The 20,278-nt window shown below is 35.9% G+C and overlaps 1 protein-coding gene and 1 long non-coding RNA gene across 6 annotated transcripts in view; one reads left to right on the top strand and one right to left on the bottom strand.

Annotated features, from left to right (window-relative positions):
* Positions 1–18,321, top strand: part of MIGA1 (mitoguardin 1) — a 34,686-nt gene extending 16,365 nt beyond the window's left edge. For 2 of the 5 annotated variants that reach the window (XM_085231607.1, XM_085231608.1), the window contains exons 8-16: positions 7,332–7,432; positions 11,996–12,114; positions 12,292–12,364; positions 12,708–12,794; positions 12,920–13,018; positions 13,306–13,440; positions 14,802–14,855; positions 16,106–16,222; positions 16,609–18,321. In XM_085231607.1, coding sequence (XP_085087733.1) covers positions 7,332–7,432; positions 11,996–12,114; positions 12,292–12,364; positions 12,708–12,794; positions 12,920–13,018; positions 13,306–13,440; positions 14,802–14,855; positions 16,106–16,222; positions 16,609–16,827 — 1,004 coding nt within the window. In that variant the 3' untranslated portion in view covers positions 16,828–18,321. The remainder of the gene's footprint in view (positions 1–7,331; positions 7,433–11,995; positions 12,115–12,291; positions 12,365–12,707; positions 12,795–12,919; positions 13,019–13,305; positions 13,441–14,801; positions 14,856–16,105; positions 16,223–16,608) is intronic. The other 3 variants (XM_085231611.1, XM_085231610.1, XM_085231609.1) reach the window with 3 other exon arrangements.
* LOC146543719 (uncharacterized) lies at positions 7,419–19,037 on the bottom strand. Its single transcript, XR_014885220.1, has 4 exons — positions 18,905–19,037; positions 15,225–15,526; positions 15,042–15,128; positions 7,419–10,689 (listed from the first exon to the last, which is right to left on the bottom strand). It is a non-coding gene; the product is annotated as an uncharacterized LOC146543719 (long non-coding RNA).
* Between the last annotated feature and the right edge of the window lie 1,241 nt (positions 19,038–20,278).

The raw sequence follows: 20,278 nt of genomic DNA, 5'->3' as shown, positions 1-20,278 counted from the left end.
AACAGATTCACTGCAGTCTGCACAATACTGTAACATTTTTCTGCCCTGAGGTAGTTTGCTTTTTAATACAGAATCTGTTAGTCCAAATAGAAAAAAATATGTATTTATATATTTTTATTGACGCTTACTTGACTGAGTGCCAGAAATAGTTGGTACTGTCTTCCTAACTTAATGCCTATTACTGGGATAAAAACGTACCCACCTATCTTTCTTATCACTGCCTTCAGTCCTGCAAGCTGATCACATGCGTGTTAACGTGATCACATTTCAGGAGTAAAGTGTTCTGTACTTTTAAAATACATTTTTATTAGCAACTGCCAGACAGTACACTTTTCTTTCAATGTAAGAACAAATGAATACGTGGGTTCCTTTTGTCAGCCTGTCTCTCTTTACTTTGAAATGCAAATATCCCTTAAGCATAATACTCTGGCTAAAGAAAAACCTTTCCAGCAATCTTGTGTTTAAAATGTCACTTCAAAGAGAACATGGTGGATGATCCCATACCTTTGGACTGTCCAGCAAAATAGTCTATATTCTAGTATACAAAATTTTATATATATATAAACTATTTAAAGAATGTCATAAGGCTGACTGTTTCAAAGTTTCAGCCAGGGAAAGGAGTGAGAGGTACCACTAGAAATGAACTTGTGCAGATATCTTGTCGTGGTTTTTCTTTTTTAGAATTTTGTTAGATTTACCCAGGTATGTTAGGACAGAGGCCAAAGGGACAAGTTCATTTACATTTGAGACTGCTTTCAAGTCTGGTGAGAAGGCTTTTCTACCTAACCTGCTTATGGGTGCCTCTGATGTAGGAAACATTAAATGAACTGATTCTATATGTATAAACCTCAAAGTTAACATTGTATTTCCTTCTTTAAACATGGTGCTGCATTTTGAATCTGCTCTGCATCACAGTGAGTTAATGTGCTATCACACTGTATGTGACTGAACAGACCATTCTATTGTCAGCAGAAAGTGCATGTGCAAAAATAGTGGCAGGTTGTGCTTGTTTTTAAGATGTGAAGAACTAAGAAAAGGCAGTGACGTTCAAATCTGATGACTAAGGCATCTGGCAATCTTCACAGTGCTGTGCTATAAATCTCCAGTGGACAGCCCACGTTTTAAAATAAGCATCATGTGAATTCAGACTAGACTTTGCTATGGCCAGAATAGATGTTACGCCTTCTGAACTACAGGAGAGCAGAGTGCTCCTAAAGGGGATGTGGTGACAACTTTGTTTTGCATTTTCAAAGTCTACATTTTCAAAGAAATGGAAAAAAAAAAAAAGTTTTATGGAGGGAGACTTAATAGTGAGATATAGTTTATACAGAATATAAATCTCAAATTTGTTTCAGACTCTTAGATTCACATTAGGCAGAGAATTAGAATTAGGCAAAGAAAGCATTTGTTTTGTATTTACTAAACTGATTTCTGAGCTGTCAGCATGTATGATGCATTAGACCAAGTTATCAAGTACACATTGGGTGCTTCTATATTTTCTTAAAGTTCAGATTTGAATATTTTAACACCAAGTGTGTTTATCTTTCCTCTTCTTTGAGACTTGGAGAGCTTCTAACGCTGTGAAGGCTTTCTAGTTTGAGATTTTGGTTTTAAAATAAAGGATGCCACAATGATTCAGAAGGTTTTCTCAGTTCACATTCTTTACAACAAGAAATTTGACTAATTTCTGACCTTTCAAAAAAAAAAAAAAAACCAAAAGCTTTCAGAAAATATTCAGTTATGAAATTTGTGGAAGGCTTGTTTACCATATCTAAATTTTGAAAGAATAATTTCATTTACCAGCAACTCAGAACATCAGACCCATGTTAATGTAGCTGTGTCTGATAGACAGGAAATAAACCATACTAACATTCTTGTCTTAGGTACACTTGATGTTTACTTAGACTGAAATGATTACTTTTGGACTGGCATTTTGTGCTGTGTTTTCCTTTGCTAGATGAGAACATTCAAGGTACTTGATTTTACTGTTTTAGAATGTACAAGTGGCAGCCAACTTGCTCTGTTTTATACATCAGTAAGCATGTGATGCTCGGCAGATAATAGAACTTCATGGACAAAGTCAATATCACAAAGGTCTGAAAATAACCAAATTATTTCAAACATTCTGGAAATTGCTTTTATTTCTTTCTGAAGTATGTGGAAAATCTCTTAAAGATTACAAGGTTATTTTAGGCAAGTTTCATCTTTTTCCAGACAGTTGTCTGCTTGAAAACTACTGAGACATTTGTTAAGAAGGGTATAATCAGACAACTAGTTAGCTTGACCAAAGATTGCCTTTAAAAGTCTGTGTAGATCTATGAGTACGAGGAGAAAAGTGAAATTGTGAATGCTCAGTAGTCAGTGCTGTCCCATGTCCAAGCTGTTCCCTTCCATTGAACCACTGCTCTGGTGGCTGAGCACTGACAGGCAGAAGTTGTATGTTCACCGCAGAGCCTGCTGGATGTGGAGGCACAAACCAGCAGTCAAACTAGGCAACCATCAGCACTAGAGTGTGATATTTTTTACTTTTTTCTTTTAAATGGATCTCTGACTAGCTCTTGCTTAGCGTGCTTGGGTCTGCATCAAAGCAATCCTGACAAAAAAAAATGGTGAGAAATGTTTTGCTGAAGCATGCTGACATACTGGTAGGGTACAGGAGTTGATTAGATATTTTCAGAAATCTCTGTTCTAATACATAGAGTTATAGAATCATTACGTTTGGAAAAGACCACTGAGAACATCTAGTCCAACCATCAACCCTGCCCCACCATGCCCACTCGCTATGTCTCTCACTGCCATATCTCCAAATCTCTTGAACATCTCCAGGGACGATGACTGCACGTAGGCAGGTGTTTTAGGCAATAGCTGCTTTGTTTATATACAGTAAAGTGAAATGCTCCTAGCTATAAGCACCTTCTTGAACGCAGATATCTGTGTTACTGGTGAATGTAAATAAGTAACCTAATGATAGGTGTTCGGTCGAGTGGTCTGTGGTCACCCTACTCTGTCCATGGCCAAACATTGACTACAGCTATATGACAGTCATCAGAAAGTCCCATCTGAAGGTAGAGATTACTTCTCATGTTTTTAAAATGAATAGAAAAATCCTCTGCTTTCTAGGTGCATCCTGGAAGACTTCATGTAATACATTAGTAACTATTTGGTAGGACTGATGACTTTTTAAAGGATATTCAGTCAACACTGTCAGCATTATGACTGTTCATAAATGTAAATAAAGCTGCTTTTGGATGCTTCAGCAACAGCGCTGACAAAACACTGCTGTGTGTGACCCAGCTAGAAGACAGCAACACATTCTTTTGAAATTGAATTGTGTGTAATTCATGCTGCTGTGCTCTCTCAACTTGATTATTGTAATTCCTTTGCTTAGGCATGAAGCCACACACCCAAGGGTTCTGACTTTTGCAAAACACAGTAGCTGTCTGGGGTAGCCTGGCAGAGCAGAGGGAACGCGTTACTTTTGGTGTACCCCGACTTTTCATAGGCGAATTTCTCTGCGGAGTTTTCTCCTTTCCAGCATCTATCCCGGGAGCTGGCTGTAATTATTTCATAGAAGGGGTTTTTCTTCCCCAGCTTGCTTTCTTCCCACCCATCGTGTTCTGCTGAAGTGAGTGGTTGGGGGACAATAGGAAGCCATGGCTTTACTGGTGGCATTCAGAACCAGATTCCTTAACTCTCGGGGAATTCTTTGTCAGCAGATGAGTGCTTTCCTTTTTTAGCTGCTGCATGCAAGTGCAAAGCTCACTTGCAAACTCACACCACTTTTTACTCGGGGTAATAGAGAAGATAACATGTATACACTTTTCAGAATTGAAAATGTTATTTGTAGGTGAATTCTTCACGAGTGAATGCTAGATAGCTGATTTCTGTGCAATTCCATCTCTAAGATCAATTGCTGTTTTAAGAGTTGAGGTATTTAATTTTTTGGTCTGTCGTGGCTTGGGAACCTACCAGAGACCAAACAAAGAAGTATCCCAGAGTAGTACCTTATAGGTATGAAGTGAAGGTTTTTTTGTGTTTTTTATTCCTGTTTTGTGATGGTGGCTTTTTGGTTTGAGTTTTTGTATATCATTTTTTTTTTTTAACATTATTATTAATTGTTATCATTACCTTTGGTTGCATAAGTTAATTTCACAAGTTTTTGCCGTACTCTGTATTCTTAGAGTTTTGGAATCCCCTTAATCTAACTTTAAAGACAGTTAGGTATTTTAAAGCACTACAGCTTAGAGTCTTAATGGCAATTACTGTTGTCAGTAACGCATCTGAAATTCCATTTCATCCTCTTTACAAATATAAATGAACCCTAAATAGCTCCCTGGCTTCTCAAATAAGTGGAGTATATTTGAAGCTCACAGAGTTGCTGGTATTCCTTTCTTTCAGCTACTAGTCTACGTAAGAACTTGGGATGACTGTACCAGCAGATGCAGCCACGGGTGGGTGGGTTCCTCCTGCAGCTGTTCATTCCAGGATTCTCATTGTGCTGCTGTCTCTTTTTTCATGTTCTTGTGTCTAAGAATGTTCTCCTGGTGCTTGTATGGTATGTACTCCAGCTGCAACTGAATTTTCACACCACTGTTTTCACAATGGTGTGTTTTCTGTGTGATGTGGGTTTCAATGAGCACCTGTAAGGCTAAAGGTATTTTACAGTATTGGAGCTGTGGTAACCATCAGTAGCTGACCAGGACTGTTTGTTTTGGTTAAACATGTATTTATACAGGTATATCACTTGTCTAAGTATCAGTATTATTTGCAAACTTCTAAGAATAAATATTTTGTCAGAGCCTGCAAATTTTGTGCCTTTTTGTAACAAAGATTTTTTCTATGTGTGTGGGAGGAAAATTATCCATATTCAGCAAACATTTAAAAAGATTTTGGCTAGGGGAAAGTTCTAAACCCATATTAGGAAAATTGGAATTATGACTCCTTCAGCAAATGTAAATTATTTATATTCTGATTTTAAATAAAAAAGCCAAACAGCCTGATGTTACCACAGTGAGTTATACAGCCTTAGTTTAAAAAGTTAATTAAAAATGTTCACTAGAGTAAAAATTTTAGAGTAATTCTTGTTTTTTCCTTTTACTCATCCTGTTTCCTCATTACTGCATCCTTCTGGTTAGGGTAATAAATCAGCTTGGAGGTAGATATGTTTTTGGTCATCTTCTTAGACTGACCAAAAGCACATTTGATCAGGAATCTAATCCCTCACTGACATAGGCTATTTTCTTCCATTCTTCTAACACAATGTGCATTACATTTCTGGCCATTGTACCGTATAAAATTGGTATGAAACTTAACTGTAGCTGGGACTTGGGTCTTCCCTATGAGGGTGGCAGAGACTTCATGGGATTGAGATTGGGTTGACACATGAGACTGCTTGACAGTTGCTCTTCGTGTACACAAGAGCCTGGGTCCTTATCTTAACATCTTGATTAAAGCCATCAGTAACATCATTAACAGTATCACACATGCATTACTCTCATAAGAGTTTGTAATTTGTTGCTACTTAGGAATAGAGCTATTTACTTCTCATGAAGTAAGTGTTGCATGTTGCTTATAGATTGGAAATGTCAGGAAAACAGTATTTCTTTGGATTGCACTTGAACCAGGTGTTAGAGAGCTTTTCTAGTTATGAGATCCATAAACTCTTGTTTTAATTGCAGATTTATTATGGAGAACATCTTAGCCAAAATGAGAGCTCAGTGGAAAAATCCATGGCTGGGCTGTACAGCCCTGTGCAGCCCTGTGTTTAAAAGTATTATTGCAATTTCAGCAACTGCTAATGTGAAGGCGAGGTATTAGAAAAGCATTTAATATTATCAGAGGGATATTAATGCAAGTTATGGGTAGAAATGAGGAGAAAACATCATTTTACCCGTCTGCTTTTACCAGACAGCAGGCAAGTGCTTTACAGACCACAGTTTGGTTTTCTGTTCCAGCTTTTCAGATTCCAGCATATAACTAACTCTCAATCAACTCAGATGCTGCTGTACTTTTCCTCTTTGTTTTAAGAGATTAGAAGTGAGACTAAACTGTTAGGAAGGATTTGAGAATCAAAGATATTCGAATGAAAGTTAGTGAAGTTGTGATTACAAGTCGGAGTCTGCCTAACTCAGTGTAGTGCAGCAGCATCTAGTGAACTCTTTGCCCAGACTTTTACCAATTTTTCCCCTTGGTGAATAGTCTCAAAGACAGATACTTACTGTTATGTACACTTTTTGACCTGTCATTCCATGTCCATAGCAAATGAAACCATAACAACCACTGAAATAATAGTTAAGATATGTGGATTGTAGCACTTCAATTGATGAGTAAACCATTCCAGTAAGTTGGCATGAGGCCACTTGCGATGTAATAGCATTTTTTATAAAGTATTGCCATAGCAACAGATCTGGATGACATTGGGTAGCTGGTTGCTGTTGACTGCTGGAAATAAAACAGACTTTTAGCAACACATGTGTAATGTCTGAAGGTAAAGTAACCCAAAATAAATGCCTGTGCTCTACTGAGAATGCAGCACGGGGCACATCAAGCCAAAGTCTGACCTACTGGCTCGTGAATTTAATCCTTCAGTGAAAGTGTTTCTATATAAGAAACAAAGCCATATATGCTAGCAAGATGTGCTGCAGTTTACATCTGGGAATAAAATAAAGGAAAACTGAGAGAAACTGTATTGCAGATCATTTTAAGCATAGAACATCTGTTATTTTCAAGGCAAGAGTTCTAGTGCCATAGGAAGTGCAGCTGGATATGTTGTTGCAGTGGAAAAGAAGAAAAAGGGGATACAGTGAAGATTAAAAACTTCTATGGCTCTGCTGGAAAACCATCAAGTAGAAAATGGCATGAGAACTAGACAATGAAATGAAATTTAAGTGAAGCTGAAACCTGCTTTTTTATTAATAGCTTTTTTGTTTTAAATAGTACTTCCTGATACTAAAACACTGAGCCTTTGTTACATGATGCAGCCAAGTTAAAACCTCAACAAAGGATTTAGATCAATATAGCAAAGTAGAATATTTAGGTACAAAGATCTTTGGAGGTTTATCAAAGAAAAAAGCAAAACCCCTGCAACTTTTTTTTCTCTGCCTGTTCATGCAGATGATGTTTCTAAGTCCACTTTAAAGACAGAAAAAAATGCACTCATGCATGTACATTAGTAGTTCAAAGAAGTGTGTATTCTGATAGCAATACGATGTTGTGCCTTCCAAAAGAAGTACTATATGAAAACGTACATGAAATATACTTAAAAGACTTGACGCTATTAAGCTATCAGAAAATTCTATTTATCTTTTCTTCTTTTTTAATTTCTTTTAAAGATAAAAATACAGACATTACTGTAAAGGATAACACAGATGATTTTTGCCTTCGAGATACATTAAGCATTGCATCGACGGACTCTTTTGTTTCCACAGCTGAGGTAAGACTCATGAAGATAGATTCTTGAAAGATTAATGGTTTTATTTGAACAGTGAAAAGAATCTTATTTTTTTTTTCAAATTACTGCAAGAAAAGGATTTTTCTCTTATGGAGAAAGAAAAAACAAGCAAACAATCCTTATCTTGCTTACTTGTAACCAGCTTCCTATTAGCTGGAGTAATGAAATTGGAATCAGTCTGCTTATTATCTATTTTTTGGTGGCTTTTTTTGGAGGGGGGAAAAGGGGGGTTGGAGAGGAGGAGGAGGTTGGAAGAAGAAGGAAGGAACATGGTTACCTGGCAGTATGTTTTCATAAGTCTTTCTAAAAAGTAGTTGCTTTTAAAAGTATCTTAGACTTTTGTGATTAGAGAGGCATAATCAATTGGAAGCTATAGTAGATCCTCTTTCCATGAATTATGTCTTTCTATTTTCTTCTACTTTCTTAGATAATACGAATAGGTATGAAGCTGTCTTTGCCTTCTTTGGAGTCTTTTTTTTTTTCTTCTTATAAGAAATTATGGGTAATTGGTAGGTATTATTTCAGTATGTTGTATTCTTCATCTGATTTCCCCTCGTCTTCTCAGATAAGACTGCAAAGGATACATAAAGAAATAATCTTTGGATAAGAGGATATTGCCTGTTAGCTCCAATGTGCTACAGCTCCCTTTAAGTGTTTGAAAGAATTTAATATACAGTGTTGAATGAGGAACATCTCACTTTATAGTCTCTCATGACCTGAAGTGATTTTGAATAACACTCTTCTCCAAATTACAGAGAAAGTAATTGATCTCTGGGTATATTTTGTGCTAGATATTACTATCATATATGCACTACAAATAAGCTACTGAACTCAGTTGTAAAAAGAGAAAATTGCATACACATGCTTTGCAATTATTTTTGCAGGTATGTGAAGATCAGAACAATCTACTATTCTCATTTATGTTGCTTTACTTAACAATAAAAAAAATAGGATGCATCACTTTCGGGGAATGATCATCCTATCCAGAAATTGAATTGTGTCAGTATTTGCTAAAGAAACATTTGAGTTAAAATTTGCAACAGCCTTACACCTTTCTCTTGTCTTCACTTATCCTGAAAATAGTCTACACAATTTAGTACCTCAAAGCCTCTTCCATCAACTGTTATCAGAAGAAAGTTATGACCACGTTCCTTCCTTTTCAGCTGTTCTAGCCTTTACAAATAGAACATGCTCTCTGATGTCCTTTGTCAGATTTTATTGAAAGGTTTTAAAAGATTTTCAGCTGCTAGGAGGAATCCTGAAGATTAACAAAACCATAAATGATACTGTTCAAATTGGAACACCACCAAACTCCTGGATTAAATCTGGGCCTCTGAGCTTGAGCTACAGAGCTGGTTGGCTCTGTAATAGTAGCATACCGAGGCATTGTTGCATAGTAAAACTAAGTTGTAAGTCAGTGCCAGCTATCTTCTCTTAGGAATATGTTACCTCAATGTAAAATTTTACTCATTCTGGGCAAGAAAATGATTAAAATTAGCACTGAAAATAACTGCTGCAATCAGAAGGGATAACTACTGCTTCTCAGAGTATTTCAGCTAGTGATAGAAAACAGTGATCACTTGGAAGTAACTGGATTAGAACTGATATACCAGATTTTTTATTCTAGACGTGATGGTGTCTTCATCTTGCTTATTAATTTCCCATGTATTGTTCTTGCAGATGCAAAGAAGTGGAATGTTTCAGGTTATGGGGCTGAGTTTCTTTCAGCTTTCAATGTTTCTTTGGCAAATGGATATTTGTTCTTTCATCCTTTGCCCCATGATTGCAGTTACAATTTTAGCAACCACCCCAAACTGCTTTTGCCAATAGAAATGTTTATTTGAAATTCATAGACAGTAATAAGTGCATGTACATTTTTGCCCTACTGGAACCATTAGTAATTTCACCTTCTGGGAAATTACATAGTAGTAGAATTTTTTCTGGTCACATCATGCCACAGGCTGTATTGACAGTTACTCGTTTTCTTTCTGCATTGTATCCTGTCCAAAGTATCAGTAATACGTATGTTCTGTGGCTCTAATTTTAAAGACTGGAAGCTGTTTCCACATTTCTGAGCTGACACAAGTCAGACGTAGTTCACTGCCCTCAGTAGGAATACAAGCAAAGATATGGGGAATCCTAAAACAAGGCACAGGTAGATATGATGCAAATTGATATGTATACTGCTTAGGAGGTTACAGGGTATTGTGCTGCATCATATTAGGACAAAACACAGGAGGATAGTTTTCAATAAAAGAAATGTACAAAAGTGGAACAGTTGGCAAGGATTCAATCACATCCCCTTTTGACGAACACTTTAGTAGCAGTAGGGTATGCTTAAATTTCATCTTGGCTATGACTGATATTCAAGAGGATCCTGAGGATCATGGCCTTGATGACTTCTCATAGAGAATTGCAGGTGTCCAGATTGGCTCAATATAAGGAGCTCAAATCCTCATAAAGATGCCATCCCCAGCCAGACTTCTGTTCCAAAACACACATAGGCCTCTTAGAAGCACTGCAGAAGGAACAGTAGGCATAACTATTTGCTTTAAGTTATTGATACAGTTTACTTACTGTGATAAACGATGGTGTTTTCATCCTTATTTGAGACAGTCTGCTATCAGCTTGCATTTATGAGAGTTAGGATCCTTTTCATATTCTTGTGTTCTCACCTACTGCGTGATCAAAATAGCTGCCTCTTTTGGCAAGTATACAACAGTGAGTGTGCCACTGTTTTCTGGCTTCTTTTCCATTTTTCTTCTTTTCCCGTCTCCCTGACAGCGAATTTCATTGCTGCCTCTGTGTTGTTGGTACACTTGTGTTTATGATGTCTTACTTCCTTATGTTGATTACAACTGAGTTTGTAGTTCTGTTAGAAAATAAACTTTGCTTTATTTGTGGAAATGTTAGCTCAGCCCAGAGCTTAGGAAATTTTTAAGACTTGTGAGAAAATCCTTAGTTGTCCTTTCCTGTCCATTCCCCACATAATTATTTTACAAAGATTGTCTTCTTCACTTCAAATCTGTTAAAAACAAAGTAGTGCAGGAAGCAACAGGCTTTGATAACAGGGAAAGAATACCAGTTTCCATAAGTCTGAACCTATTTATAAATGGCACAGAAACCTTCAAAATGTCTAAGACAGAATTTTAGATCCAGAACATGCTCCAGAAGTGCTCTGTCACTGAAAAGCAGTGTTGCCTTTTTCCTGCTTTCCCAACAGAAGTTCTATTTCTTTCCTAAAATAGAGAATACGAGAGGGAATGTTGCTAGCAAATAATTGCAATGTATATTCCTATAGCATTTATTAGTGAGTTTTCTTTTCCTTTTTCATTACAAAGATTCAAGATGTGCCTTCCTGTTTTCTGACTGACTTCAGAATTGTGACTATTATTGCTAATCTGATCTTCTCAGGACTCATCGTTCTCATCCTGGTCACTCCTCACATGTCCATTTAGTCCAACCCAATTTCATATGGATTACTGCTTTATCTCAGAACATGTCTTGCAGTCTAGCACACTCTCCATTTAAAATCATGAGGAGCTATGTATTTTAACAACTTCATAAAACACGTGGAGAAAGGGAGGGAAGAATTAATATATAAAAGAAAAATATCCAGAGAAATAATTCATTGATTTTTTTAATACAGGATAAGCATCATGCAAAGAAAACTGACTGCACCAGTAAATTGACCTTTTTACTACAGGGAGCAAGCAAGAATTCCTAAAAGGGCTAGCACTGTGTATTTTTGGTACTTTCGTGTAGGTGGTTATTTTGGGAGTCAAAAAGATCTTTCTGCACAGCTGAGAATTTTTTCTATTTATTAACAAACAACTTGTGGTTGGCAAACAAAAGCACTGAATCTGTTTGTTAGACCAGAGCAGTTAAGAAATACTGAGTTTAAAAGCTATTGCAAGTTCCAGGGGTTTGATATTTTACATTTGTTTCATCAACTCATCACTAATAGGTACAGCCTTAAAGCCAAACTGTCATAGAAAATAGGTTGGTGTCTGAACACCATACAACATACATTGAACAACATGCATTGTGAACTTCAGAAGCTGTTGTGCAGCACAGAGCATCGAGACACAAGCTATCGCTGTGGGCTTTAGAGTTTTGAAGACATACCAGGGAAACAAGAACAGCTGTGGGAGAAAGTTATCGCTTCCACCTTCCTGAAGATATTCATAATGTAATTATTCTGTTTTTTTAGTGTCTTTACAACTTTCTTAGTTTGCTTTCATTGGACTGCATTGAGACTCATCAGACCTGACTAGTGAAAATCAAAGCAGGTGCAAGTTTATTAATTAAATTTTTAAAAATCAAAACCTGCAGCTGTAGATTTCAGATTTTAAAAGGCATGAAATTACAGCCCTATTAATAGCACGGTGCCCCACTTTGGTTTACTAGCTTAGTGTTGCCCCCTCTTTGCTTTTTTTATTTTATTTTTTTAAAGCAAGTACAGAAAAGGATACAACTTTCTTAAAAGATCAGGAAAACTTTGGCAAGTTCTTTAATGAATGTTACTTTTTCTTTTTTCCCCAGCTTACGGAGCATAGAGAAGTTCGTAATACCTATGGTCTAGATTCCCTTTGCCATTGTCCACTGTATGAAGAAGCAATGCACTTAGCAGAAGAAGGCAAAGTTTATTCACGAGTACTAAGGTATTAACATATTGATTTGTCTACTTAATAATCTGCAAGAAAAGAAAACAATGAAATTAAATATTCTGTGCAGAATACAGGATTCTCATACAGGGTATTTTGTTGTTGAATTTTCTTGTGCTTCTTTATTTGATGTTTTTGATTTTTTTATTTTTTTTTTTTTTTAATTTTTCATAGGACTGAAATGTTTGAATGTCTTGGAGACAGCGACTTCCTTGCTAAGCTTCATTGTATTCGACAAGCTTTCCAGGTAAGCAGAAAGCAAAGTCATCTGCCTTCTTAAACCTAAGACATGTGACATTGAGGTGCCACTATCTATGCAGTACTCATGCAAATGTTTTAATAATATATCCCATAATTAAGCATATTCTTAATTATTCCTATAATTTCTACATTTCTGTAATTCTAAAATGGGGCATCCCAATCTTATGATTAACAAAATTTGGAATATTTGCACCAAAAACTTCTTGGGAACATGCTTACTATACTAGTGGTTGTAATGAAGAAAACTATTAAATTTGATTGAAATAATTAAAGATCAGTTGCTATAATCTGTGAATGAATATGTCTATGTTTTCTAAAACCTTTTCTAGATAATTCTTTCAGAAACAGCAAACAGAATATTTCTTGCTGAAAGTGGAAGAAAAATTTTATCTGCCCTAATTGTGAGAGCACGAAAGGTAAAAGCCTTTTTTTAAACTAATGTTTCACTGCTAAAGTAACTTCTACCATAATTCATTTTATAATGTAAATAAACCATCTCTTGTGTTAGGTTTGCTTGACATTCATTGCTTTTACTTTGCAGAATCCAAAGAAATTTGAAGATGTCTTTGATGAAATGATATATTTCCTGGAACAAACGGATCACTGGGATAATACTGAAATGGAACTTGCTGCTAGAGGAGTGAGTGTGACTTTTTGAAGTGTTTTTACCCTCAATTATGCCAACTGTAGCAGCCAAAAATAATTCTTTATAGTTCAGAATGGTGGGAAAGTCAACTCTGTCATGCCTGATATTCCTGACTTAGAGAAATGGCATCCACCAGTGTACTTCAGTACCAGAAAGCATTTACATTTTTTTTCTGCTACTCTTTACATCTGTATGTTAAAACAGTTAGAATATGATACATGTTGAATTCCACTGCTGAAAGGGAAACTAAGTTACTTAGACCATGTTCTGGTTTAATATAGGTAAAAAACTTGAATTTTTATGATGTTGTTCTGGACTTCATTTTGATGGATTCATTTGAAGATTTAGAAAATCCACCAATATCGATACAGAATGTAGTAAACAACCGCTGGCTAAATTCCTCTTTTAAAGAAACAGTAAGTATTTGTTATTTTCATGATCATGGTATTGTTGTGGTATGTTAGTATAAGTAGATGCTATGATGAATATAACATTGGTGTGAGCATTCTGATATAAAATTCTGTATATCCTGAAATTATTCTTCTGGTGATCTGTGCTTTATGTTATTAGAATGGATTCTCAAGAATGAGAATAAATCCATCAGCTCCATAATAAAGACTGTGTATATCATTTTGATAAAAGCACTTAGTTTTGAAATAAAGAATCTACAGGCTCCTTCAGTGTAAAGACTAATTCAGCTTCCACTACAATTATATATAGTGAATATATACCTGAAGTATCTTCGGCAGAAAAAAAATATTGTATTATCACTTTCTTTTTTTTTTTTTTGTAATCATAGTTTAAAAGCTATCACTCTGCCAAAAACATATAAGATGATTGAGTATATTGGAGAAAATACTTTAGCCTGACCTGCAAAAATACGTTTGCTCTAAGTAAAATTTTACAAGGGAATTTTCTGTTAGCCCTATCTTAGATATTAGATCCAGATTTTGGTACATAAACCAGAGTGCTAGCAATAAGACATGAACAGTTCCAGGTACAAGTAAATGAACACAATGCCATCCCACACACACACACACACACACACACACACACACACACACACACACACACACACACACACACACACACACACATTGTAAGTATGCAATAACAGCATTTTGAGAATAGTAAATTAACTTCAAGTACGCATGGAGAATCAGATGAGGATAGAATTCTGTTAGAAGCTATGAGGGGGGAAAAAGAGGAGTTCTGATATGGGTATATTGTATTATACAGAGCCATATTTGGACAAAACTACTTCGCTGAATCTGAAGCTATTGCAGGAATGTTTTTGCTAAAAGCAAAAAGGACATTATGATGTGTTCACATGCTATTTAGTATCTAAAATAGCTACTGATGTCTGAGCACACTTTCTGGTATATAATGGACTGATCCTCACTTAAACTGAGTAGATGTTGCTAACTGTTTGACTATAAAAAAACAACAACAACAACAACAAAACAAAAACAAAACCAAAAAAACCAGGAGTGCCAAATCACATTTTAATTAATCTAAGGAAAGTGTAACAAAGAAAGCTTTCAAAATATGAACAAATATGAACACTTCATAAAATTAGTTGTTTGCGTCAGCTGATATTTTATACTTGAAAATTTTGTGTTATCGCAAGATTGAAACTAGAAGAACATTTAGAAATATAACATTCTGCACATCAGTGCTTTTTAGATGAAAATTTTTATAATTATTAATGGTTTTAGACACTTTAAATTTTTTCTTTTTTGTCTTTTTTTTTTACTTTTTTTTTTTTTATATCTAGGCTGTGGCTTCAAGCTGTTGGTCAGTTCTGAAGCAGAAAAGACAGCAAATGAAGGTAAGTTGCTTTTCAGATTATATGAACCAAAGCTACTCCAAAGAACATGAAGTTCTGCCTTGTTTTGGAAAAATTAATTACACATCAACCCTTACTCCTGTAGACATAGTAGTTTAAACAAGTCTGTCACTTGAAGAAGTTTAGCTTGTAGAGCTTTGATATGAATTTTTTAGCAAAAAGTCTTACCTGAAAAATTCTCAAACCTATTTAGGCCAAAAACGTAGTTGACAGTAGAATCTCTGATTTCCGGGTCCACACGCGTGTTTCAGATTTCTACAGACCAAGGTCACTAATTAGGGATGTTCTCAACCCTGTGTCTCTGCACCATCTCCAAAGCTAACTATAAGTCAGTCCCATTTCTTTACTTACCTGAAGTTGCACTGCCCTCAAGGACTGCCGGATCTGTGCTGCAGTCTCCCTCAGTGCCCTTTGGCATCCTGGCTTTCATGGAAGAAACTCAGCAGATTGTGAAGCAGTGCTCCTCTGTGACAGCAGCTCCATTTTTTGTTTGCTCTTAGGGGTTTTATGAGACCTGAAGGCAAATGCCCCCATCTCTAATATCCAGTTCATAAGCGAAGTTGAGCTTTACCGCTGGACAGCCGTAGCCATTGGAAGTGATTTTGCATACCACAGCTGAGGAAGCCCAACTTTAGTGATTCAAAACTGTGTGTCTGGACAAAAAAGATGGAAAAGAAAATCAGGAAACAATTAAGCTGTTGTATTTGAGTGTCTGTAGAGGAAGAGACTAATATTAGCAAAGCTTATAATATTGTGGAGAAGGGGATAACTGGAACGGGTATTTAGATCTGTGATCTTGATTCCTAACTTCCAGTAGGAGAAGTTAAATTGTAAGGAGGCATTTTAATTTCTTTTCGGCTTCAAATGCAGTTTTCTTACTTTTTACAAGATTCAGCTGTACACAGCATAGGATCTCAAACAGGAGTAACTGAATAAACTTATCTGATCTGTCATGTGGGAGAATTGGAGTAGGTTGGTCGTGAACTTTTTTGCCTTATTCCTAATAATACAAAATACCAGAGAAGTTTAAAACAAACAAACAAACAAAACCAACACCACCACTTTTCTAAAACAAATGTTGCTTGGTAGAGCTACCTATTATTTAAATGAGTTCAGGTTGCCATAACTCTGCAGTGGTGGGGTTTTTAGGCTTTTTTAAACACAATTTTATGTAATAGGGTTTTATTTTAAATGTACTGTGTAACTTTTGTCTCCAATTTTTACATCCCCAGGTACCTGATGGGTTTTTTGCTCATTTCTATGCTATATGTGAACATATCAGCCCTGTTTTGGCATGGGGCTTTTTGGGTCCTAGAAATTCCCTTTATGACTTATGCTGCTTCTTCAAGGTTTGTTCCTTCTTCTTCACTACCACTTATCTTAATTAAAAAAAAAAAAAAAATCCTATGGAAGAAAAGAAATGAGGATCTTGCTTATAGGAACACATTTGTATTTTCCTAAAAGTAAAGCAAAGAGTAAAAAATGATGGAAATATTTACTGTCGTATTGACTAAGCTTTTTAGGCCTAGAACTGTTCTACAAAGTATATTTAGTGCACTTATATCTCACCACTTATATCGCACTGGAAGAATACGTAAATGGATGTTTTTGTGGAATGTGTACAAGAAATAGGTAACATTGCAAGCTTTTCTTTTTTCTTCATGTAAATAAACACACATTTTTCCTTTTTTTTTTTTTTTTTTTTTTTTTTTTTTTTTTTTTTTTCCCCCACTAGGATCAAGTGCTTTTCTTCCTGAAAGACATCTTTGACTTTGAAAAGGTACGATACTCAACTATGGAGAGTTTGGCTGAAGACCTTATGCAATTATTAATCCGACGCACTGAACTTTTGATGGCCTATCTTGGAGCAGATTCGTTGAAACATGCCAGTGCTTGTGTAAGTGGTCATGGGCATGTGATGACCAGTGGGCTCTTAGAAGCAAAGGTTCAGTAAGCTTAAAATCCGTGAGATATGAGATGGAGTGCACTTTGACATGCTCCTTCCCACCTTTCTTTCTAACCCCAAAGCTTGCATTGCTGTTAATGAGCAAACATCTGAAAATGTACCATGTTGCTAAGTAAGGAAAAGGACTCAGGGAGGATACGCATCTACAAAAAGAACTGGTGAGCATACTGTTGTATATATCTAAATTAAATGTGCAGCTCAGCTGACATCATATTTATATTTAATGTATCCCAAAGCTTTTTTTCTGTAATATTTTGGTAAAGTTTATTTATGAAATACTGTACTTTTGCCACAGGTAATTTGTAAGTGGAGCTGATCGATGTGTCTCATGTAAAGGCTTATAGTACAAAATGTTCACTACGGAGTCTCAAAGTCATGATGTGTCAAGACCAAGGAGGTGTTTCAGTGGGGGTATATACAGTTATACAGTCTCTGATTCATGTGACCTGTGCAATAAAGTAATCAAAGTTACAAAACTGAACATGTTGCTACTGCCCTGAAGTTACGTTTGTGTGGATGTAAGCAGTTGTTTTGTACTACAGTATAATAAGAGTGATGCAGGCACCATTTGGGCAGTAATGACTTCCAGTATGCATTTTTTGCTTTATTTTTTGTGCAAAATCTAATAATCATGAAGGTGTTTGTATGAGACCACTTTTTATATCCAAACAGCTATGCTAGTTTCACCAATATTTTTTTTTCTTTTTTAAAACTGCAAAGACTTTAAATGGTTTAAATGGTGATGGATATAATTCTTAGTTCTTATGTAGCATTTCAAAATACGTTTTTAAATCATGATAATTTTTTAATCATGAAACAGAATCAGGGGGCAGTGTTTTGTAATTAAAAGTATTTATGTCTTCCTGCCTTCCTTGTAAGGAGGTCAATTATCTATTTGGGAGGAAATGTGGTGATTTTGGCCATAAACGTTAACATGTAGAAGTGGTGGCTCAGGATATGGAAACCTTAACTTTGGTTAGGAGGCAATACAGTAATGAGGCATGAGAAAGCTTGCAGCAACATTTTGACTGTGTTAAAGCTAATAATGATCTATAGTCTTGAATTCCTTTAATCTGAAACAGTGTTTTCTAGTTAGCTTTTAAAGTACATTGATGTATTCTTGGCCACAGAAAGCCAGCCTACAAGAATCCAGCCTGTGTTAAGTAAGTAATGAGACTAATTACAGACTAATTCTAAACATTCAGATATTCAGGAGCATGTTGTTGTAATGTAACATATTGAAGCAAACTTTGATTAGAAACATTTCAACTACTGTTGCACAAATAGCCCAAACTGATGGTACTTGAAGATGAGGACCTGTGTCTTTCCATAGGTTTTACTGAAGCCAACATTTTGTCGTGTTCATTTGATAAAGATTATGAAAAAGTGTCATATGACTTGTGTGAAATGCCAACTGATTATATTAAAAAAGAAAAAAAAGAAATACTATAATTCTGTGTGTAATAAAATAGAAGTTCCAAATGCTGCTGTTGCACTGTTTTCACCATTCAGGTTGCTGAACTTGGCACTCTGCTACACTTTTTTTCTCAGTTGATAATATCTGCAATACCAGAATGTGAAGTTTGTATTACCCTTCTCATTTATCTTAAACATACTTATCTCTTCTCATTGTAGTGCTCAAAAATTCCTGTATTATGGCAGCTTTCTGCAGTCTGTGAATGGAATTATATTGAACTCTAAGGTGATTCAGAATCAGTGAGAGAGAAAATGGTGTCAAATATACCACCTGGGCACTTAGTGTGTCACAGGAAGCTGTGGTTTGTCCAGTCCAATAAAATGTTGAGAAAATGATACCTTAGCATTCATCACAGAAAAGCAGAAATACACATTTTTACAGAAGTAAATGCCTGAGTGACCAATTCTTGTATTTATAAAATACTCCTGAAGAAAGTACAACCCAAATGTTATTCAACAGCGCTGATATGAGGCTGTTTCCAAAGGATTTAATTATGTGGTCTTCTGTCAGAAATGAAAGGATTTAAAACAAAAAAAAAAAAAACACACCAATATGCTATGCCAAAATATTTAGAAAATGGTTAAGTACCTGATATTTTTGGTTCAACAGATGTATCCCTTTAGGTCAGGAATGCTTCCATGACATCACAGAGCTCTCAGAAGTCCATAGAATCAGGTCAGAAATGAGGCTGATGTTTCCCATCCGGAATAGGAGTTACAGCATCTGGTTGCAGAGAGATAACAACAATAGATATTTCTTTTAGACTTTGGCTTCTATTTATGTGAACTTTCTGGAAAAAAAAAATAAAGAAAAAGAAATTAAGGAATAAAGAAATAGGTAAGGAGAGAGAGAAGAAGGAAAAAAAGGGGAACAGAGAAATGTGCATGTGCAGAAACCTTCGGGACCTTTTGGACCTTCTCCTCAAAAGCATTTGCATATTCTGCCCTTCCTAGCTCCAAAAGCAGAGCTGTGAATTTAAGTGGGAGGGGGGAGCTGCCTTCTTGCTGTGGTTTACACAACTGAGCTCGAGGGGACGTATGGAGTATCTTGATAACTGCCACACAGCTGAGGAATTCCAAGTCTGCCACCTTTGAAAACTCAAATGCCAGAGCTGCACCAAAGCAGTGATGGTATGATGTGGCTTTACTGAATTCATAACTAAGAAGTAAGAATTTAGTTCATAACCTCTTTTTAAATAGTTTTGAATGCTACTTTCTGTGCTAATAAGAGCAAGCTAAATTTAAAAGCCGTCCTGTTCTGTCGTAACTAAAGCTAAGATCAGAAATGTTGAATGTGTAAGGACCATAGAAGAATCAAGTATTTACATCATTTGCAATTTCGTTGTTAAGATCATCTCACTTTTAATGCATTCTTAATGCTTATTAATACTGCTCTTTTGTAGTCTTTAGTTTCTGTCAAACTAAATGTGTCAAATCAAGTGCTTGAGTAAGCATATCTGTGAACTTCTCATTGCCGAAATGAACTGCAGTTGTGTTAATAAATAAAATAATACTGTGACATTACTTGCTTGGATAACTGTCTAAAACTTGAGTTTGCACAATTCTTAACATCTATTGTAAAAATATTTAATATGAAAGCATTTTTAATACCAGTTAGCCATTTAAATTGAAATTTAAATTTGCTTCTTAGAATCCAACAAAAATATGACAACATTGAACATATGAGAAAAAGGAATGGAAGGGGATCAGCTGTCCAGCTTAAATTGATTTTGTAGATCTGTTTCATTCTGCTTCTATTGTGCAAAGCAGTGATCAATTTTCAACACATTGGCCAGCAATACACCAAAAGCTGAAGAGTGGAATTTTTAGCACTGGAAGTCAAACAGGTGACTCAGGCGGACATCTTAATTAAGGAAGAGAACCCTGCCCAAAGGATGGTTGTCGTGCTGCAGACACAGCAGGTATCAGAGGTGTGACAAAGGCAGCAGCTGGTCTGCTGCTG

Source organism: Meleagris gallopavo, chromosome 10, assembly GCF_905368555.1.
Source record: "Meleagris gallopavo chromosome 10, MGAL_WU_HG_1.1, whole genome shotgun sequence".
NCBI classification, from domain to species: Eukaryota; Metazoa; Chordata; class Aves; order Galliformes; family Phasianidae; genus Meleagris; species Meleagris gallopavo.
This window is presented reverse-complemented; position numbering and strand designations above follow the sequence as displayed.